Genomic DNA, 23,024 nt, shown 5'->3' with positions numbered 1-23,024 from the left:
AGACCAAAAAGTCTATCCGAAATCCAAACCCTTATATGGATTTACTAAATGAATTCACTATTTGAATTCACATTTATACAAATGACATTATAATGTCACATTCCATATCCGTTTTTCGTGATTATCATATAGACATCCAACAAAGCTGTCTATCCAACCGAAGAAACATAGATTTCCTCCATGCATATTTGTATAATCATTCCAAACAAGACACAAGCGATTGTATTGACAAATAAATTCTATACGTCAAAATCATGAAACTACATGCCCATTCATAAATTTTAACTTGGAATTACGACTTGCAAAATATAAAATAGTTCACAATGTCCATTTATAATTAATCAATTCATAATTTGAAATTATTAATATCAAAGATGCAATGGACACAAGCACATGCATAAGTCCACCATTTTCATTGCATTTAAAATGAAAAGTTACATTATTCCAATCATTTCCTCCCATGGCAGTTACAAAATATACAATGAGTTGTCAAAACGTATTCCATAATTTCAATAGAGAGGAAATTACTAATTATGTGAATCACAATCAAAATCATAAATTGCATTAAACATGTATTTAATGAATCTTTATTTCACAAGCAAGAGTCCCTACCAATTCCAAATTAATTCATAAAAATTCATTTTCCGATTTTCAATTTAAGAATATTAATAGATATTGGCAAATGAAACTGCTAAAAAGGAAAAAATTGACCGGTAAATGATTTTTATCCATTACCCACCATGGTAAAATTATCTTCCAATTGTTAAATGATTTATACAAATCTTATATACAGTTTTTTTCCATGCAATTTCTCCATCGGTGGGCGGCCGATTAGACAAATATTCAAATGAAATTCAACATATCTATAGGCAACAATTTAAAAATTAAGAGATGTGAACCAATGGTCACAAAATCTTGCATGTTCCCATCATTCATGAAAAAGGAATCTTCTATTGTTCATACTTATAAAAGTATACACAATCATATGACTATGGTCATATTATTAAATCCAAATTACTCCACTAGAATATCATGAATGCAGAGACTGATTCATCTATTTTCCATGCAGAACCATTTATAAACCATTTGCAGATAATACACGTGATGGTATATTTGTCGATTCTAAATAAAATTTTGGAATATAAATGCACAATAAAATGTACTAAAATTCATCTTAAGATTGTTGAAAAATTAAACTGATATTATGCATATTATATTCACAAAACATGTCATTTATTCACGAAATTGAAACGAAATTTCGTCTTACCAAAATGAATTTGGGAAGATGAAATGACATATTCAATCATTTCCTTTATTTATTTCAAACCTATATGAAATCAAAAGAATGTAATTAATTTTCTGAAATCAAATACAAAGAAAGAAATTAGAAAGAATTAAGGTGAGATGCAAGTGATGCGATCGGTCGAGGCAAGTGTTAAACACTTTGTCCTTAAGATGAATTTGCTCCGCATTGGTGTTAACGATTTTTTGGCAATCATCTCTCAAGATACAACGACCCCGTCAAACCATAGGAGCACTTCAAATAACTTCGACCAACGAACTCGAACGGAGTTCCTTCTCTACCATAACCATGATTTTGATGCAAGTGTTTTATGCAAACTAAAGTGTAAGCATGTAATGGAATGATGTTGAACCATCTATTAACTTTCATGAATTTCTTGAATGATAAAATGCAAACACATGAGGTCTATATATAGTAGTTGGAAAGGTATGTCAAAAGACACAACCATACCAAGAGTCACATATCTTCGAATTCATAATTATTGGAAAATGATTATGCCAAAGGTCATGACCGTTCATATGAAATTATATCTTTTTATCCAACTCTTTTCTAGAATATTCCACATATTTTATAAAATTTCCAACAATTTCAAATATTAAGGGACTTACATTTGGTTTAATTTCTATTTCACCAAATTAAGTAATTCCACTTAGATAATCATGTAAAATTGGTCACAATCAATTTTCGATACAAAATTCCAACATGGTTTAGTATAGATAGTATAAATTTGATTCAGAAACTGATTTTTTGTTCATACGAGTATTCATAATATAGACAACACATTTTATAATGTCCACAACACGTGGTGAAACCATGCAGATGAACACTCTTCTGACATTCCCATTCCCCTCGTGTATGATGCAGATTCAGTCTCTTGTTTCTCATTGGGGTATAGACAAAAACTCGCTAGGCTTGTACATCTATAATACTGGAGGGAAACCTCACGATCCGTATGAGATGCTAAGGATTCCTGTAGACAACCTATTTTTTGCTGGGGAAGCTACAAGTATGGAATACCCTGGGTCTGTCCATGGTGCATACTCGACTGGATTAATGGCCGCTGAAGACTGCAGAATGCGTGTTTTGGAGTGGTATGGAGAGTTAGATTTGTTCAGTCAGTCACGGGTGAAGAGAATCCTTTCTCTGTTCCTCCATTGATATCCCCGAATGTAAAACGGGTATTGGCTAACACAACATGCTGACTGTTTTGTGAGAAATCGAGGAAGTCAAAAGATTTTGAGATGAATGATCAAAGCATCAGATGCTGTGTATAGTCTTCTCCCCTTTTCATGTTATGGAGAACTGATGCTGTGTATAAATGTATTGTGTTACTATGGGAACTATGATATTTTATTTGCTAAAGAAACCTTTATGTGTGAAACTATTTTGTTGTAGCAGGCATGTTTTTAACTATTATTGCAAATAAATGACTCGATTATGGGGTCGTGGACTTGAATTTTATGAGTTAGCTATGTTCAAGATTCAAATTTAGATTACAATTTTTTTTAAAGCTATTTGAAGTGAATTTCTTTATGTTTTTGCAATTAACGTACTTAGCTAGGTTCGGTCCTTCACACTTTTTATGTGTTTCTTTCAAATCACTACATGTCGATCATAAGTTCGTCCTTTAATTACTTTTTATCGATGTCGTCTCCTTTAATTTTAGTATGTATTGCTCTGCGAGTGGATAAATTTTTCAAAAGTTTGATCATCATGGCTGATTAAATTATCAAGATGGCAACATTTGATCAACTCTAGGAAAACTAAATAGAAAAGATTAGTCGTGTTGTACTCAATTAGTCTCGTGATCACTTGTCACATGTATCTTTTTTCCTTTCCTTCTTTCTTATTGCTATCTATTCTTCTTGTTCATATTTTATGCAGACATGGGTCCAAATTTTGTGGTGATATATGAATTTTAACCAATTGCTCACTTGGCTCTTGTTTGGTACCTATTATACATTTTTCGACTTTTATTTTCAACATGTTTTTCAATAAATTAACATTACAAGTTAATTCAAAACTTTTCTTATTTTTAACCACACAATCTCCAACAAAATACTATTCTAAATTACATTTTGGGTAGAAAAATGGGACTTAACCTGGTACTGAGTATAGTTTACTCACCGTTATACTTTCAATTAAGTAATTATACTTCGATTTTTCAATTGAGTAATTATAATTTAATTTGATCTCAATCACGTAACTACATTTGATATTATTCCAATTAAGTTAACTTTCAGATTTATATCGGGTGAAAAATTTCGAATGGACGTTTAGATGTTACATCCATAGTCCGTCAAAGTCACTAATGAAAATGTATTTTTGTATTCCATCATAGAAGTCAGTGCTATCGACGATCAATATTCTGTCACTCAAGTTGCAAGCCTCCAAGAATGTTCATCAATCTTGAAATTCATTTTTCTATTTTATTTTCAACCATACATTCTTAAAAAGATTGACATTTAGGATAGTGTCACCGAATTTTTATACTTCAAATCAAAATGAATGAATAAACACACGAATAGTTATAATCTTACGAGAGTGCAAATTATATGCAACACGATTTTTTTAAAACATCATTTTCCGCCCCAAATTTACGTATAAATTCTGTCACATTCCATTATCTATCCTGCTATAACGTAACTAATCTTCTACGTGGTACTATAGAAAAAGAAAATAGTAAAATGATGATTACCCAAATAAGGGTTAGTGACTAAATTGAAACGAAGTTGAAACTTAATGACCCAAATGAAATTTTGTTGAATTCTCAGTGCGAGCATAAACTTCATTCTTCCCTAGCTAGATTAGATGCAGGCACTCCGTCAACCAACCGCCTTCGTCCCTGTTTCATAAACCCTAAACCCTCCTAGGGTTTAGTCTTCACTTTCTTCTTTCTCCAAACAGAAAAGAAGCAGAAGAAATCGAAAATGAGCGGCTTATTTCTTCTGAGGAAGTCTTCCGTATCTAAAAGGCTCGCTCTCACTGTGATCAACAATCTATTATCTGAGAAATCAATTACCAGAAATTCCGTTGTTTCGCCTAAATTTCACAATTATGTCGCCACTTCGAGAGAAAAGTCACCGGTGCCTTCATTTGCACCTTTTTATTCAGCTACGAGATGTTTTCACGCCGGCCGGGCCTTGCGGGCCGAGTATGCAGTGGCTGATTTATCTGATGCGGATGACAGGAGAGCTTCGAATGGGGTTGCGGATGACAGGCTTGAGATCGCGAAGCTTGGGATTTCGCAAGAGATTGTCGCCACTTTGGCCCGTAAGGGTATCACTAAACTCTTCCCTATTCAGGTATAGTGAATAGTTGTATATTAGAAAACCTCGATTTTCATTTTGTAACAGAGAATTCTGAAATTTTACATTGTAAATACGTTCAGGGGCTGAATTTATTGGATTTTTTTTATATTTTCATGCTTCATTTTATCATTTATGAAATTTCTGATGCTCATTCTTGTCATCATCAATAGTTTAGTTATGGCATTAAGTACCAAATTTTCAAGCTGCAGAATGGAAATGAATATTGAGACTTACCATCTTGAAAGGTCTGACGTTGTTAAGAGGATTAGTCCAATCCTTTAGAAATTGGTTTCTATTTTCATCTTTATTCATTGTGGGATTTATACCTTAACAATGAAAACAAGGAATCATAATACGAGTGTAAAATCCGAGTCATGAATTTAGGAATTATTGATACTTATGAAGCTATATGAATTTCAGAATTTTTCCTTTTCTTATTTATAAATTCTTTTTGATCCCCTTTTTTGTTGAGCAAAGACTTCTGCTTTTATTTATTTTATTTTTAATCTTATTCTTTGAGCTTTGAAGGAAGGATTAACTTATGTTCTCTCTGGGTACAGAGAGCTGTTCTGGAACCAGCAATGCAGGGGCGTGACATGATAGGTCGAGCAAGGACTGGAACAGGAAAGACGTTAGCTTTTGGCATTCCCATAATGGATAAGATCATTCAGTACAATGAGAAGCATGGGTTCGTTCTCCTTGATTATAACTATTTTCTGTTCATCCTGTTAGAACATATGACGTTAAAAATTATGAAGTTCTTCTAAGAGCTTAACATTTGTGCTTTTTTTCCACCATTCAGTCGAGGAAGGAATCCTTTGGCCTTAATCTTGGCACCAACCAGAGAACTTGCGCGTCAAGTGGATAAAGAATTCTATGAATCTGCTCCTGGCTTAGATACTCTATGTGTTTATGGGGGTGTGCCTATTACACGCCAAATGAGTTCTCTTGACCGAGGCGTTGATATTATTGTTGGTACCCCTGGACGAGTTATTGATTTGATCAAGAGGGGTTCTTTGAATTTATCGGAAGTAAATTTTTCCGTTCTAGATGAAGCTGATCAAATGCTTAATGTGGGATTTGCCGATGATGTTGAGACTATCTTGGGATACATGACACAGAAGCATCAGACGATGATGTTTTCAGCTACTATGCCTAAATGGATACTAAAACTTACGCAAAAGTTCCTAAAGAATCCGGTTACTGTTGATCTTGTGAGAGTGCAGATCCCTGCTGTTTATGTTCTTAGTTCTCAGTTGATTTTTTTATTACACAAATTGTCTGCAGTTATGATTTTGTGGAGTTCTTCGTGGTCAGTAGTGTGTTTACGGCATGAACTTATTGAAGTCAAATGTGTTGTAGGTGGGAGATTCTAATCAGAAATTACCAGAAGGGATTTCCTTGTATGCAATTGCAGCAGATATGCGTGAGAAACCAGCAATGATTGGATCTCTAATAACTGTATGAATTTAAAGTTCATTTTGTTTACCATCTCCAATTGTATATTTATACTGTTTGCTGCCTCATTTCTATGATCTTTAATTTATTCCCATAGTCAGTTTCCTCTTCCGACAACCACGTTGTGCATTTGATATCAGGAGCATGGGAAAGGAGGAAAATGTATTGTTTTTACCCAAACAAAACGTGACGCTGATCTTTTGGCATATGCCATGCAAAGAAACTTTAGTTGTGAAGCCTTGCATGGTGATATCTCACAGAACCAAAGGGAAAGAACTCTGTCTGGCTTCCGAGATGGGCGATTCAATATTTTAGTTGCTACTGATGTAGCTGCTCGTGGCCTTGACGTGCCAAATGTCGATCTGGTGTGTTTATGATAATTATTTAATCATTTTTATTCTCATACATGATTTTACTTGTAAAGCATGAGTTTCCACGGTGGAAGTTTATGGAGGAAAAAGAATAGATACAGTACAGGCTGTTTTCTGTTTCTTAATATCCTATTGAAATCCTTGTTGCTTCACTTGGCTTAAGATGAGCACTTAGCTTCTTCTTGTATTATGGTTTTGACATCCAAATCTAATCACATAAGCACATTTAAGCAGACCTTTGACCCATCCTAAGTTGAGTCGGACGACTATCCTTTATTCTCAAGGTAGTTCATGATTTTGATGATGCTATTCTTACCCCTTGTGAGATGGAGCCGTGGGTTTGTGGATGATAATCAACATAGATATCATGCATATTTGATAATGATGCTTCATAGTGTTATGATTCTTAGTCATACAATGTGCCTATGATTTTTTTTCTTGCTTAGGGGTTCAATAATGATGGAAAATGAGGTCTCTTTTTATAGTTTATTCTCTTCTACATGGTGATATTCCTGTATTTGGGTTCAGATTGAATGTTTTCTTTCCAGGTGGTACATTATGAACTTCCAAACTCTTCTGAGATTTTTGTTCATCGATCTGGACGAACGGGCCGTGCTGGGAAAAAAGGTAGTGCAATTCTCATCTATTCATCCCACCAGTACAGGGATGTCAAGGCTATAGAACGTGAAGTTGGATGCCGGTTTGTTGAGGTAGATTGTTCGCTGCCCATTCTGTTTGAATATTGCTCCAATTTCCTTGTTAATCACTTGTTTGTTAATTCCTAATACACATTGAATCTAGGATAGTTTTACAGTTGTTTACAACAACAACAACAACAATCTAAGCCTTGCTCTTTCTGATATCTTATTCATACTGTTTTTAGTAACAATTCCAACTGAAAAGAGTGGAACTTTCAATTGAGCAACCAAAATGAACATGCGAAGCAGATAAATACATCATCTTTTGCATTTTGTTGTTGAGTAATATCAAACTAACTTTTTTAATAATACCTGATGTGTTAGCTCCCGAGAATTGCAGTTGAAGAGGGAGCTATGGACATGTACCGTGACATAGACCGTGGTAGCAGTGGTTTTGGTTTTAATAGAAACACGGGGGGTGGTAGGTTTGGTGATTCAGGATTTGGCCGTTCTGGTGGCTCTGGGAATTTTAGGGGTGGTCGTTTTGGTGGACCTAGTTCTGGTCGATCAGGTGGTGGATTTGGTGGAGGCCGCTCAGGCAATTTTGGCGGTTATGGATCTGGCCGTTCAGGTGGTTTTGGAGACCTAGGTGGTTCAGATCGGAATAGTGGCTTTGGAAACCTTGGTGGTCCAAGTCGCTCAAGTGGTTTTGGGGATTTTGGTTCAGGTCGTTCCAGTGGTTTTGGCGATTCAAACTCTAGACAGAATACTAGGTCAGGCCGCTTTGGTGACGAAAATAATGATGGTGACCGTAATACAGGGAGGAGATTTTTCTGAAGCTATTTGAGGTGAGTTTTCATGTTTTAAGATATTGAACTAAAGTGCAATTTATGTACGTAGCTGGGGTTGTACCTTGTACACGTTTCTTCCAAATTGCTACTTGTTAGTCTTGTAATTACTAAACATCGATTTTGTTTCCCTTAATTTTCATATGTATTGCTGTATGAGCGATGGGTTACATTCTCAAGATAGTAACATTTGATTGATTCTAGGAAACCAAAAAAAAATAATAATAATAAAAAAAAAAATAAAAATAAAGATCATTTCTTTATTCGTGATGATGTTTGTATTAAGAGGGTGTTTGGGAGATATTTTTATGTAAAAATGCATTTTTGAATAGTAAATTGATGGGAAATGTGTGGTTGAAAAATTAGGAAATTTTTTTGATAATAAAGAATGTGTGGTTGAAAAGAAGAGATAGAAAAATGCATTTTGAAAAAAATGGGTATCAAACGGGGCCTAAGTTTAATTTTGTAGCCTCATTGGAATTAATTTAAAATATATCATATGCTTAAACCCACACTGAAGCACTAGCCTATAGGTTGGTACCTTATCCTTCTTCCATTTTTGCAAGGGTTTAGGCATTTCTGTATATATATGATACTAAAATTGATTTCGGTCTTCAGCTTAATCTGTTCTGTTCAATTAGTGCCTATTGATGAATTCTGGCTTTCATTCTTTGTTCCAGCATAATTTGAATTATAGAAGCAGATGTGAAGATTACGTGGCAATTATCAGGGTGAACATTTGCGTCAGTACTGCTTCTGGTTACGATAGCAAGAAGGACGATATCATAATAAACATTTTTGTTTGATCAAAAACATGGGAAGCAACCCCATCAATTGATCAGTTGCTGCACAAAAGAAGTTCCTGTATATAATCTAATGGTATTTGCTATTTGTTCATAGTTGGTTCCAAGCATAGAGTGAATTCAAGGAACATTCTAATTCCTTGGGAACATCCATATGGGAAATGATGTACTTGTTGTCGTGGACGATATAATAGTAGATTTAGCGTTCTATTCTTACACGCTATCTTGCATTGCGATTTATATGAGCTTAGGCGTTTATTTAAGCTGTACCAATAAGTGGGCATACTGATCTTTATATTGGCAATTAATATGAGATATTCCGATATATCGACTGTTCATGTTGAATTCTTAGTGCAAGTTTGGTACACAATAATCGATGGCGGTCAAGATTTTGACTTCATTTGTTTTTAACCCTGTCCAATGAGACTGCGCTTGTTAACAGAATTTCTAATGGAAATTTGAGGTTTGCACTTAAAAGTTATGCTGCTTGTATAGATTTTTTTTTTTGTTTTTTTAACAAATTGGTCTGCAAGATTTCGCGGGTTGGGTTAAACCAATTCATTAAAAAATAATAATAATAATAATAATTAATTGTACAAGTAACATGACTCTTTTAACAGTTGTGCCGACGGATGTCAAGCATAGTGTTACAAGTCTCTTGAATCCAGATGAAAGGAACTACTTCATGGGACCCTTTTGACTCATGACTAGGATATTACACCGTAAACTCATCGACAGTTCGGCACCAATGAAAACCTCATAAACCTTATCCTTCATCGCCAATCTAATCTTCCCAACATCCACTTTGTTCATCCAAAGCCATCAATTTTCCCCCCACAAAAGGACACGTCAGCTAGGCCACTCTCCATATCTAACATTCACAAGCCACAAGAAGAAAGAGGAGCAGAGAAAACAGTAATGGCTTCAACTGCATGCTTCTTGAACCCCAATGTACTCTCTACTAGTACCAGATCATCATCTCAACGTTATGCGCCATCGTTCAAGCCTAGCCACTTAGTTTGCCGCGCCCACAAACAGGATGATGACAACAATTCTTTTCCTATCTCTCGTAGATTGGCTCTCACCATCCTAATTGGTGCTGCTGCTATAGGCTCCAAGGTTTCCCCTGCCGATGCAGCCTACGGCCAAGCTGGTAATACCTCGAATCCCTTAATGTCTATTTGTGCACAGGAGCGTTATATTCTCTCACTCGATATTTAATCTGTGTATTTGAATGATTGAATTGCAGCTAACATTTTTGGGAAGCCAAAGGAAAACACAGATTTCTTGCCCTATGATGGAGACGGATTCAAGTTATCAATTCCCTCAAAGTGGAATCCAAGCAAAGAAAGAGAGTTCCCTGGTCAGGTTCTGAGGTATGAGGACAATTTTGATGCCACCAGCAATGTATCTGTTATGGTAACCTCTACTGACAAGAAATCTATCACCGACTATGGTTCTCCTGAAGAGTTCCTCACCAAGGTAATAATTTTCAATCTAAAAATTTAAGCTGTTGGAGTTTGTTAACTTCAATACACTTCCCATGTATAGGTTATTTGAATGAGACGTCTCAATATCATATTCTATGACTTTCTAAGTAAGATAATTGTGTGTTGATGAAATTTTGACGTCAATAATTTTAGGTGGACTATCTCCTAGGAAAGCAAGCTTACTTCGGAAAAACTGATGCAGAGGTAAATCACAAATGCATCGAAAACATACCTTTTTCTATATATACATGTTTAAATATTTTGTCATCTCTTCGTTGGGCAAGATATCTTCTAGGCAGGATATCAATTCTGTCCTTTCCATATAAACCGTTCTTATGGAATCTGATTGAAATTATATTGAAATTATACTCAGGTTCTGAGGTATGAGGACAATTTTGATGCCACCAGCAATGTATCTGTTATGGTAACCTCTACTGACAAGAAATCTATCACTGACTATGGTTCTCCTGAAGAGTTCCTCACCAAGGTAATAATTTTCAATCTAAAAATTTAAGCTGTTGGAGTTTGTTAACTTCAACACACTTCCCATTTATAGGTTATTTGAATGACGCGTCTCAATATCATATTCTATGACTTTCTATGTCAGATAATTGTGAGTTGATGAAATTTTGACGTCAATAATTTCAGGTGGACTATCTCCTAGGAAAGCAAGCCTACTTCGGAAAAACTGATGCAGAGGTAAATCACAAATGCATCGAAAACATTCCTTTTTCTATATATACATGTTTAAATATTTTGTCATCTCATCGTTGGGCAAGATATCTTCTAGGCAGGATATCAGTTCTGTCCTTTCCATATAAACCGTTCTTATGGAATCTGATTGAAGTTATAATTATAGGGTGGATTTGATGCCAATGCTGTGGCAACTGCAAACATATTGGAGACAGACACCCAAGTTATTGGTGGAAAAAAGTACTATTTCTTATCTGTGCTGACGAGGACGGCTGACGGAGATGAGGGCGGCAAACACCAACTGATCTCAGCCACAGTGTCTGATGGGAAGCTATACATTTGCAAGGCTCAAGCTGGAGACAAGAGATGGTTCAAAGGTGCGAGGAAATTTGTGGAGAGCACAGCAAGTTCATTCAAAATTGCTTGATATGGGATGTGGATTATTTGTATGTAATTTCACTTATAAATATGATCTTTGATGAATTGAGTTGTTCAAAACTTGGAGAAAGCTAATATGGATAATTCAGCACTATTTTTGCACACGATGAAGTCTCTTTAATGAGTTGCCTTGATGTAAAACAAGAAGACACTATCTCTGATGAGTTATAATTCTCCCCTATTCGGATTTTATTACGACTCAAGTGAAGAAACTTGTTCAGGGGTCATCGTTAACAACTTTTTGGTGCCAAGTCTCAGCAATTAAGATGCCGGCTTATAACTTTCATCTTGCTTACACTACTTTGTGAAGGGTCAATTTCTTTTCGAATAACCTTTCTTCTTTAGGTTCATCCCAAGCAACATACGTAAAAATTAAGTACCAATCAGGGATACAAGTAAATTCGTATAGCTAACACGAAGAATGCACACTAACAAACACGATCGTGGTAGTTGCAATCAATCCTAACCTACATAGACATGACGCTTAGTTTCGTCTAGTTTATTTACACCTTTTCATCAAATTCACCAAATTATACCGGAAAATGCAATGAGTAATAAAACATAGCAATGTAAGAAGCAAAAACAAGTAAAAGGAAAATGTAGCCGAACTACTCAACATGTCAAACGCTTATATCGAGGGCATATTTGGTAGGTTGGACTGGACACGAAATGGAAAAGAGATCTCACACCTGCCTTTCTAAAAGCTTTATTATAGACAAAGCATTAAAAGGGCAACGCCAGACATGTTCAAGGCAGTCATGAACAAATAGTTATTTCGTTCCAAGTTGGTCACCCTACAAGCACATTTCCTATAATTTGGTCATTTCGTCCATAGTCCGATTAAAGGAAAAGCTGACATGACAATTTTGCATTAATCAAGCTAACGGATATGGCTGGAGCAACCACCTTTAAAAAAAGTTTTTCAATGACCAACTTGAAACAAAATGAAGTTCAATCGACCAACGTGGAATTTTATTGAAGTTCTTTCACCACCAGTGTATTTTAATCCATTGTGTAGAGTGAACAGGTGTGTTCTATTTTCTCTCTTTGGCATAGCATCAATAATTCAACAATTACTTTTCCCATATTTTATCTTTATCATCAGTCTTTTTGGTCATCGGTCAGCAGATGAAAACATGGAAACGAAGTACACAGTTTATTGTCCTGGTGAATGCATGTTCAAATTCTTGTTCATTATATGTCAACTGAATGTTGAAGTAAAAAAATTTACATAAACCAATTTGTTAAGAAATACAATGATAGACAGTGTTTCTCGTCCCCAACTTCAAGTTCCACCATTGCAGTGATAGGTGCCATTACTGTGCTTATCATCGTGATTTAAACATACCCGATTCAAGCCCCATATGCGAATTGTACGGTCATCACTTGCGGAAGCCAGCATGTGAGGATTAGCAGGATTCCAACTAACACAGTTGACAGCCCCAGAATGTCCAGACAACGTCAAAACGAGCTCTCCTGAGACTCGGTGCCATATATAAACCTACAGAAGGTGAAACCATCAGTATCTTTCCAAGAACATTTTGCATTAATTTTACCAAATGAAACCAATAAGATCCTCTTAGAATCCATAAATACAAGAGTTCTATTTAAAACATTTAGACACCTTGAACCAGGAAGACAGAAAATGGGGACAGGAATCAAGTGGAATCATGGAGGAATGGGTCCCTTCGTTGAAATCTTACGAAACAGGAATGATGGAGGAGTTAATAAGATATACCAAACCAATACAGTTTTTGCCGGACCTAAGAATTGTTGATACAATCATGTGATCAAGATGTCAACCAGCGTTCCCAAAGCAAAAAGACAAATGGTGTTTCAAGAAAGTTAAAATAACATGAAGAATCTTTTAATACCCTGTGCACATAAAAAATAATACTAAAGGTTGACGTTTTGTGGAAAGATAGGGAAGTTAATCATCAAATACATTTTCCATTATAGTAAACTATGTACAGTGTAATAACAAAATTTCATTATGATAATATACTTTGTTTTTCTTTCTTTTTCTCATACACAGATAGGCACTTACATGTAGTCTATACAATCCTAGTTGCTATATTCCTTTCAATAAAGCATTCCATAGGAGTCTATCCCTTCCATGCTGCACACCATCCCATGAGACCATTCACCTACCAGTTCTTGTAACTAAAGAATTAACATTCTAGATAGCACCCAATTAAGATGATTTTAGTGGCATTTATATGTAATCACAATTACTGCAGGTTAGAAAATCATGGTAGGAAGCCAATTTTTGTCATAGCTTAATTTACTTAAGTGAATATGAATAGGACCGGCTGAACCATAGGCAGAATTATTATTTCAAGAACTGGGACAGGATATGCCACTCCGATGTGTGGCTTTCAATAATGAATTGACAGAATACAGATTCCAATTGTAGTTCAATCTTTATATGGTACCTTGATGTAATGAAGGATACGAATATGGCAAAATAATATGACCAACTGATCCGTAGACTTTTCATCCATTAACATTCAGCAACTCATAATACTTATTATACATGAAACTCCTATTTCCTATGTAAATGCTATAAAACAATAACAGGCACTACAAATGTAAACAGGCACGGACCTTTTAAATATTTTTAAATTGAATTGCTTATACAAGTTTCCATTGTTTTTTAAAATATACCTTTGTGGACTAAATATTTCAAGGCCCTTAAGCTATCCTCAACATACTCGCCTTGTCCCCCAACAAAGAAGAACAGGGTAAAGAGAAATAACTAGAAAACATTGTTAAGCATATATTCTTATGATCAATACTTTTCAATTTTTTGGAATTTTGTGTCACTGTGGCATATGCACGAGTGATATATGTATACGAAATGCTGCTTGGATTGGCATGGCAGTCCCCCTTTGCTGGTAGAGGCTCGGCATTTGACTCTGCTTGCCTCTACATGAATGTCAAGCGTACAAGGGTGTAACCTTTAATGCATGCATTTCCTCACGTAGAGGCTAGTAGTGGCAGGGGACTGGTAGTAAAGGAGGACTGGCCGGGAAGGTAACAACTGTGGCAATACCAGTGGTTTGAAGTCAAAATGGTGACTGTATAATTTTCTCGTGGAAAAGGAGCAGAGAAAACAGTAATGGCTTCAACTGCATGCTTCTTGAACCCCAATGTACTCTCTACTAGTACCAGATCATCATCTCAACGTTATGCGCCGTCGTTCAAGCCTAGCCACTTAGTTTGCCGCGCCCACAAACAGGATGATGACAACAATTCTTTTCCTATCTCTCGTAGATTGGCTCTCACCATCCTAATTGGTGCTGCTGCTATAGGCTCCAAGGTTTCCCCTGCCGATGCAGCCTACGGCCAAGCTGGTAATACCTCGAATCCCTTAATGTCTATTTGTGCACAGGAGCGTTATATTCTCTCACTCGATATTTAATCTGTGTATTTGAATGATTGAATTGCAGCTAACATTTTTGGGAAGCCAAAGGAAAACACAGATTTCTTGCCCTATGATGGAGACGGATTCAAGTTATCAATTCCCTCAAAGTGGAATCCAAGCAAAGAAAGAGAGTTCCCTGGTCAGGTTCTGAGGTATGAGGACAATTTTGATGCCACCAGCAATGTATCTGTTATGGTAACCTCTACTGACAAGAAATCTATCACTGACTATGGTTCTCCTGAAGAGTTCCTCACCAAGGTAATAATTTTCAATCTAAAAATTTAAGCTGTTGGAGTTTGTTAACTTCAACACACTTCCCATTTATAGGTTATTTGAATGACGCGTCTCAATATCATATTCTATGACTTTCTATGTCAGATAATTGTGAGTTGATGAAATTTTGACGTCAATAATTTCAGGTGGACTATCTCCTAGGAAAGCAAGCCTACTTCGGAAAAACTGATGCAGAGGTAAATCACAAATGCATCGAAAACATTCCTTTTTCTATATATACATGTTTAAATATTTTGTCATCTCATCGTTGGGCAAGATATCTTCTAGGCAGGATATCAGTTCTGTCCTTTCCATATAAACCGTTCTTATGGAATCTGATTGAAGTTATAATTATAGGGTGGATTTGATGCCAATGCTGTGGCAACTGCAAACATATTGGAGACAGACACCCAAGTTATTGGTGGAAAAAAGTACTATTTCTTATCTGTGCTGACGAGGACGGCTGACGGAGATGAGGGCGGCAAACACCAACTGATCTCAGCCACAGTCTCTGATGGGAAGCTATACATTTGCAAGGCTCAAGCTGGAGACAAGAGATGGTTCAAAGGTGCGAGGAAATTTGTGGAGAGCACAGCAAGTTCATTCAAAATTGCTTGATATGGGATGTGGATTATTTGTATGTAATTTCACTTATAAATATGATCTTTGATGAATTGAGTTGTTCAAAACTTGGAGAAAGCTAATATGGATAATTCAGCACTATTTTTGCACACGATGAAGTCTCTTCAATGAGTTGCCTTGATGTAAAACAAGAAGACACTATCTCTGATTAGTTATAATTCCCCTCTATTCGGATTTTATTACGACTCAAGTGAAGGAACTTGTTCAAGGGTCATCGTTAACAACTTTTTGGTGCCAAGTCTTAGCAATTAAGATGCCGGCTTATAACTTTCATCTTGCTTACACTACTTTCGAATAACCTTTCTTCATTAGGTTCATCCCAAGCAACATACGTAAAAATTAAGTACCAATCAGGGATACAAGTAAATTCGTATAGCTAACACGAAGAATGCACACTAACAAACACGATCGTGGTAGTTGCAATCAATCCTAACCTACATAGACATGACGCTTAGTTTCGTCTAGTTTATTTACACCTTTTCATCAAATTCACCAAATTATACCGGAAAATGCAATGAGTAATAAAACATAGCAATGTAAGAAGCAAAAACAAGTAAAAGGAAAATGTAGCCGAACTACTCAACATGTCAAACGCTTATATCGAGGGCATATTTGGTAGGTTGGACTGGACACGAAATGGAAAAGAGATCTCACACCTGCCTTTCTAAAAGCTTTATTATAGACAAAGCATTAAAAGGGCAACGCCAGACATGTTCAAGGCAGTCATGAACAAATAGTTATTTCGTTCCAAGTTGGTCACCCTACAAGCACATTTCCTATAATTTGGTCATTTCGTCCATAGTCCGATTAAAGGAAAAGCTGACATGACAATTTTGCATTAATCAAGCTAACGGATATGGCTGGAGCAACCACCTTTAAAAAAAGTTTTTCAATGACCAACTTGAAACAAAATGAAGTTCAATCGACCAACGTGGAATTTTATTGAAGTTCTTTCACCACCAGTGTACTTTAATCCATTGTGTAGAGTGAACAGGTGTGTTCTATTTTCTCTCTTTGGCATAGCATCAATAATTCAACAATTACTTTTCCCATATTTTATCTTTATCATCAGTCTTTTTGGTCATCGGTCAGCAGATGAAAACATGGAAACGAAGTACACAGTTTATTGTCCTGGTGAATGCATGTTCAAATTCTTGTTCATTATATGTCAACTGAATGTTGAAGTAAAAAAATTTACATAAACCAATTTGTTAAGAAATACAATGATAGACAGTGTTTCTCGTCCCCAACTTCAAGTTCCACCATTGCAGTGATAGGTGCCATTACTGTGCTTATCATCGTGATTTAAACATACCCGATTCAAGCCCCATATGCGAATTGTACGGTCATCACTTGCGGAAGCCAGCATGTGAGGATTAGCAGGATTCCAACTAACACAGTTGACAGCCCCAGAATGTCCAGACAACGTCAAAACGAGCTCTCCTGAGACTCGGTGCCATATATAAACCTACAGAAGGTGAAACCATCAGTATCTTTCCAAGAACATTTTGCATTAATTTTACCAAATGAAACCAATAAGATCCTCTTAGAATCCATAAATACAAGAGTTCTATTTAAAACATTTAGACACCTTGAACCAGGAAGACAGAAAATGGGGACAGGAATCAAGTGGAATCATGGAGGAATGGGTCCCTTCGTGGAAATCTTACGAAACAGGAATGATGGAGGAGGTAATAAGATATACCAAACCAATACAGTTTTTGCCGGACCTAAGAATTGTTGATACAATCATGTGATCAAGATGTCAACCAGCGTTCCCAAAGCAAAAAGACAAATGGTGTTTCAAGAAAGTTAAAATAACATGAAGAATCTTTTAATACCCTGTGCACATAAAAAATAATACTAAAGGTTGACGTTTTGTGGAAAGATAGGGAAGTTAATCATCAAATACATTTTCCATTATAGTAAACTATGTACAGTGTAATAACAAAATTTCATTATGATAATATACTTTGTTTTTCTTTCTTTTTCTCATACACAGATAGGCACTTACATGTAGTCTATACAATCCTAGTTGCTATATTCCTTTCAATAAAGCATTCCATAGGAGTCTATCCTTTCCATGCTGCACACCATCCCATGAGACCATTCACCTACCAGTTCTTGTAACTAAAGAATTAACATTCTAGATAGCACCCAATTAAGATGATTTTAGTGGCATTTATATGTAATCACAATTACTGCAGGTTAGAAAATCATGGTAGGAAGCCAATTTTTGTCATAGCTTAATTTACTTAAGTGAATATGAATAGGACCAGCTGAACCATAGGCAGAATTATTATTTCAAGAACTGGGACAGTATATGCCACTCCGATGTGTGGCTTTCAATAATGAATTGACAGAATACAGATTCCAATTGTAGTTCAATCTTTATATGGTACCTTGATGTAATGAAGGATACGAATATGGCAAAATAATATGACCAACTGATCCGTAGACTTTTCATCCATTAACATTCAGCAACTCATAATACTTATTATACATGAAACTCCTATTTCCTATGTAAATGCTATAAAACAATAACAGGCACTACAAATGTAAACAGGCACGGACCTTTTAAATATTTTTAAATTGAATTGCTTATACAAGTTTCCATTGTTTTTTAAAATATACCTTTGTGGACTAAATATTTCAAGGCCCTTAAGCTATCCTCAACATACTCGCCTTGTCCCCCAACAAAGAAGAACAGGGTAAAGAGAAATAACTAGAAAACATTGTTAAGCATATATTCTTATGATCAATACTTTTCAATTTTTTGGAATTTTGTGTCACTGTGGCATATGCATGAGTGATATATGTATACGAAATGCTGCTTGGATTGGCATGGCTGTCCCCCTTTGCTGGTAGAGGCTCGGCATTTGACTCTGCTTGCCTCTACATTGAATGTCAAGCGTACAAGGGTGTGTAACCTTTAATGCATGCATTTCCTCACGTAGAGGCTAGTAGTGGCAGGGGACTGGTAGTAAAGGAGGACTGGCCGGGAAGGTAACAACTGTGGCAATACCAGTGGTTTGAAGTCAAAATGGTGACTGTATAATTTTCTCGTGGAAAAGAGCATGTTTGGCTAAGTTTTAAAAGGTGAATTTAATTCTTAGAAACTTTTTTGTTTCTAAACATGTTTGGATATCGTAGTTTTTTACTTCAAATTAAGACAAAAGTATAACTCAACTTGAAAGTGACTCTCACTTTGGCACCAATCATCTTTGTTGAGATTGTTTGAGAAATAGGAATTCTGTTTGGTTGAACCACCTTATCTAAAAGTTTAAGCTTTTTCAACACAGCACAAGGGTAAGCAAAGGTTCTAAATTTAAATCTTGCACTACCCATCTACAAAGTTTTGCACAGGTCAGGCTCCAAATTTAGTATGAAAATTGAGTCCGGTCTGCTATGCGGTGCATGTTGAAGACAACCTCTAATTAGATAAACTTGTCCATTCTCTAACAACTTTAGATGAGACAGTTCAATGTTTTTGACTGGAGCTACTTATGCATATCAAATGGAAAGTTAAAAAAGATAAAAGGAGATGTATTGCATGGCTTTTGGAAATAAAATAAACTTCAAAGATCAACACGTGAAGAGAAATCACCTTTGAGTCCTCACTTCCGCTAGCAATAAACGCTTGATGTAGTCCACCAAAGCAGGACTTTAGAACAAAACGAGAACGTTTGTGACCTTTGAATTTGGCTACTAGATTTATATCATCATCTATATTCCAAAGATGAATCTCTTGGTTCGACAGGCTGACAAGCAAAAACTTGCTGTCTTCGGATAAAGTAAATGACACTATATTTTGACTCTCTTCTATTAATTTCTCCGACTGTGATTCCCATCCAAATAACAGTATAGTAGTCTCTTTACAGACAGTAATAAGCTCTTTCCCATCCCTAGTTATTCCCAAGTCAGATATCCTAATAGTTCTTTGTCCTTTCCAACATTCTACTTCTCTCCCTTCCAGATCCCACATACTGATGCTTTTGTCAGTAACACCAGAAAATATCCTTTTTCCATCTGGAGCCCATCCACAAGAGACAAAACCAAGGCCATTTTTTCCATAAATATGGAGGCATTCACCGGACGTAACATCCCATCGTCTCATTGCATCCTCCACTCCACAAGTAAGAAGTTGTTGATCATCAGGGCTCCATGAAATGCATGAGACAGGTTTCTGATGACCAGATAATCTATGCTTCAAGGAGACTCGACCATCCAATTTTACCTGATAAAAGCAAAATCATTAAAAGAAATACAGCGTACATATCATGATGTAAGTGAGGCAACAGCGTTTTGTAGTCCATTTGACATGACTCGATCCAGACCACATAACATGAGAACGACCATCTAACAGAAGTAAGGTTTTTGAGTAACACACTCAACTGTAGAACAAACGGACAGACAGAGTTCACATTTCTAGGATTTTTGACAGAATATTAGAAAGAATTTGAAGTTAGCTTGATTTTAAGTTTACCCAATCCACTGGGTTATTCGATTCTCTGATAACACAGTCTAAATTGTAAATAACCAAAAACCGAAGTAGAGATCAGCAATAATGTATTAGAAAGAATTTGAAGTTAGCTTGATTTTAAGTTTACCCAATCCACTGGGTTATTCAATTCTCTGATAACATAGTCTAAATTCTAAATTACCAAAACCGAAGTAGAGATCAGCAATAATGTAAAGGTATAAAGAGAAAGAAAGTCAATGCCATCACATGAGCCGAATTAATATTCAATCATGGTAAATAGTGATGGGAGCAAAAACAAGTAGCCTCCGCTTGTGAAGAATTTATAAATAGATAGAAATGAATGTTGGATAATTAAATAGTACTCGTATCCATTGGAAAATGTGGCTTCAATTTCAGCTTGACCATTTATAAATTTTGCCAAAGGAAAGCTTAGACATTGAATCAGAACCATCCTGATGGCCTTTGATCCTATATGGCAGTATGTTGTAAGCGAGGACCACTATCTGATAACATTTCCAACGAAGTTGAGGGTTCAACCCAGTTACAGACTAACTAACTCAAAATAAATACTTTTAAAAAAGAAATTGAAATGTTCTGTGCATTCTTATAGTTTGATTATTACTCAATCTAATACATGTTAGAATGGTATTTCATAGTTTCGATGTTTACACTAGAAAAAAGGAACTGCACATGAATCGATAGACCACATAAGTCATATATAGGAAGGGACTTACAGAATTCGGTTTGGTCAACAATTGAGTATATTCAATAGGAAGAAGATTATGGGGTTCTACTATGGATTGAGTAGGTGTATATCAGACTTTTTTTCTTTCCGCTGGTAGTTGTTCAGTTCATGTATTTATACCCTGTAATCATACAAAACCTATGAGGTGAGAGATATGTTTCTTCTCACTTTCCTTCCTTGGCCCACATTTTCAAGTAATAAATAGGATAGGAAGCAGTGTCAAGAAAAAATTAGAAAATGTTTCCTCACCTCTATATGTTTTATTCAAGGAAGACATGCTGCTGTACATATAATACATGAAAGGTTAGATTAGAAAATAAGCCCAAGTTTTAAGGCCATGTCATTGCAATATGCACTTCAACTGTTCATATCATTTCATTCTCTTCAAAGCATCACTCGCATCAGAAATCTTACTTTCCCCTCTTATTAGGACTATATCATCATCATCAATGTTGAAAAGTAACACCTCAGAAAAAGTTATTAGGTCAATAACATGGTTGAGTATTAAAAAAGGGTGGGGAAAAAACAGAAAGACAATTGATTACCAATGAAGCCATGTCATTGCAATTTATGCACTTCAACTGTTCATTTCATTTCATTCTCTTCAGAGCATCGGCCACATCAGAAAACTTACATTCCCCTCTTATTAAGAATATATCATCATCCATCAAACTTGTAAAGTAACACTTCAGAAAAAGAGAAAAAGCTACTAGGCCAATAACATGGTCGAGTATTAAAAAAGGTTGGGTATAAACCCAAAAACAATTGATTAATAATGAGGCTGAAATGTACAAGTTACAAATAATGATGCTCCAAAGTTTCAATAACCATGCTGCTTAACATGCACTTCTCAAATTCCATCTTATTTCTCCGACTCCCCTCCCCCAACTTATATCCAAACCACGGTGTCCTTGAGTTGCAAAAACTCAAATTTCGTTAATCTTATCCTCGATACATTTACCCTTTTTGTGCATATGGCTTCAAATATCACTATGTAGCAAAGAAATTTGACGGCGTCCCCATCAATGAGTACAAGGAAAAATGTTATAAGGGTGTATGAGAGGATGACAGATAAGACACTCCTAATGTCCACCACAAGAGTGGATAATAGGAAGAAATTCCCAAATCATCATGACTACCGAAACCGTAATTAATTGCATCCAAACACATGAAATAAAACAGCGCCATTTCCTCTCTCTTCCCCACCACATGCTTTGAAACATAGATTCTCCATGTATATACAAAAGTTGGAAAATAGAAACAAAACATAAAAGTCATCTTGACTGTAAATTGTAGATTGTATACATTTAAAAATCACCAAATAATACAATTATCTAAGAAGGCAGATTTGGTAGGTAACAGGGGTTATAAATGCAAGGAAACCTAATAAATGTACATGAGCAGGACGAGACTATATTACCTCCCATATAATCACTAGACAATCACTGGATGAAGAGGCCAAGTATTTTCCATTGTGAGAAAACTGCAAGAACCAGACTTCGTCACTGTGCTCTTGTAATATCTGAAGTTGTTAGAAATGATAAAAGGAATCAGTGATGACACAGAGAAGAAAATAAATTGGCCAAAATTTTTGCACAATATACCATATAATGCTTCCAATGATCATTAAATGAAATACGTATATACCAAATATTAATAAAAATAAAGGTGCTTTAATAACCAGCAACACAAGTTCTCTTAATTATCTATTATAAAGCATAAAAACAATAAGATCATGTACATAGTATGCATCAATTTCCATCTCATGATCCGAAATGAGTTTGAAAACGTATGCATCATTTTCCTCAATTTCCTGTTACTAACTTTGAGAAATTTTAGAATCTGAATGCCAAGTGTTCACATTTTTGGATTGTGACATGCTTCCCTGGTATGTCAAGTTAAGATGACCCAATTGAAATGATTATATAACTCTAAAGCAACAAGGTAAAAGCACGTGTATCAACAAAGTCCTCTCTTCAGAAACAAAATATATTTGCATTAAATTTCCAAGAATGAGTCAATATTGAACAATAGCAATTATTAAAGAATGAAAAGACAAATTTTTAGTTGCTATACACGAGTGTGAATCACCATAATAAAA

At 35.7% G+C, this 23,024-nt stretch overlaps 4 protein-coding genes and 1 long non-coding RNA gene across 7 annotated transcripts in view; 3 read left to right on the top strand and 2 right to left on the bottom strand.

Annotated features, from left to right (window-relative positions):
- The first annotated feature begins 4,094 nt into the window (after positions 1-4,094).
- On the top strand, positions 4,095-9,074 carry LOC111407862 (DEAD-box ATP-dependent RNA helicase 53, mitochondrial-like). Its single transcript, XM_023037554.1, has 8 exons — positions 4,095-4,608; positions 5,175-5,302; positions 5,417-5,828; positions 5,977-6,075; positions 6,213-6,437; positions 6,992-7,153; positions 7,466-7,929; positions 8,610-9,074. Exons 1-7 carry the CDS (start codon positions 4,234-4,236, stop codon positions 7,916-7,918), a joined length of 1,854 nt encoding a protein of 617 aa, XP_022893322.1. The 5' UTR covers positions 4,095-4,233; the 3' UTR covers positions 7,919-7,929; positions 8,610-9,074.
- A 471-nt stretch (positions 9,075-9,545) lies between these two features.
- On the top strand, positions 9,546-11,457 carry LOC111407861 (oxygen-evolving enhancer protein 2, chloroplastic-like). 3 transcript variants are annotated; one of them, XM_023037551.1, is made up of 5 exons: positions 9,549-9,885; positions 9,982-10,100; positions 10,596-10,709; positions 10,871-10,921; positions 11,082-11,457. In XM_023037551.1, exons 1-5 carry the CDS (start codon positions 9,651-9,653, stop codon positions 11,340-11,342), a joined length of 780 nt encoding a protein of 259 aa, XP_022893319.1. In that variant the 5' UTR covers positions 9,549-9,650; the 3' UTR covers positions 11,343-11,457. The 3 variants fall into 3 exon arrangements, with proteins under 3 accessions (XP_022893321.1, XP_022893320.1, XP_022893319.1); XM_023037553.1 differs by lacking the exon at positions 10,596-10,709 and having other exon boundaries at positions 9,546-9,885; positions 9,982-10,214; XM_023037552.1 differs by lacking the exons at positions 10,596-10,709; positions 10,871-10,921 and adding an exon at positions 10,376-10,426 and having other exon boundaries at positions 9,548-9,885; positions 9,982-10,214.
- A 1,033-nt stretch (positions 11,458-12,490) lies between these two features.
- Positions 12,491-14,451, bottom strand: LOC111407860. Its single transcript, XR_002705221.1, has 2 exons — positions 13,401-14,451; positions 12,491-12,854 (listed from the first exon to the last, which is right to left on the bottom strand). It is a non-coding gene; the product is annotated as an uncharacterized LOC111407860 (long non-coding RNA).
- Position 14,452: 1 nt separating this feature from the next.
- On the top strand, positions 14,453-15,786 carry LOC111407858 (oxygen-evolving enhancer protein 2, chloroplastic-like). Its single transcript, XM_023037550.1, has 4 exons — positions 14,453-14,709; positions 14,806-15,038; positions 15,200-15,250; positions 15,411-15,786. The coding sequence occupies exons 1-4, from the start codon at positions 14,475-14,477 to the stop codon at positions 15,669-15,671; spliced, it is 780 nt and encodes a 259-aa protein (XP_022893318.1). The 5' UTR covers positions 14,453-14,474; the 3' UTR covers positions 15,672-15,786.
- A 1,013-nt stretch (positions 15,787-16,799) lies between these two features.
- The window catches only part of LOC111408549 (WD repeat-containing protein 26 homolog), an 11,912-nt gene continuing 5,687 nt past the window's right edge, over positions 16,800-23,024 (bottom strand). The window contains exons 4-6 of the mRNA XM_023038295.1: positions 22,344-22,454; positions 19,303-19,932; positions 16,800-17,163 (exon numbers count right to left, since the gene is read on the bottom strand). Of these exons, the coding sequence (XP_022894063.1) occupies positions 16,948-17,163; positions 19,303-19,932; positions 22,344-22,454 (957 nt within the window). The 3' untranslated portion in view covers positions 16,800-16,947. The remainder of the gene's footprint in view (positions 17,164-19,302; positions 19,933-22,343; positions 22,455-23,024) is intronic.

Source organism: Olea europaea, chromosome 13 (genome assembly GCF_002742605.1).
Source record: "Olea europaea var. sylvestris chromosome 13, O_europaea_v1, whole genome shotgun sequence".
Lineage (NCBI taxonomy): Eukaryota > Viridiplantae > Streptophyta > Magnoliopsida > Lamiales > Oleaceae > Olea > Olea europaea.
The sequence above is the reverse complement of the archived record's forward strand: the minus strand, read 5'-3'. Positions and strand labels throughout refer to the sequence as shown.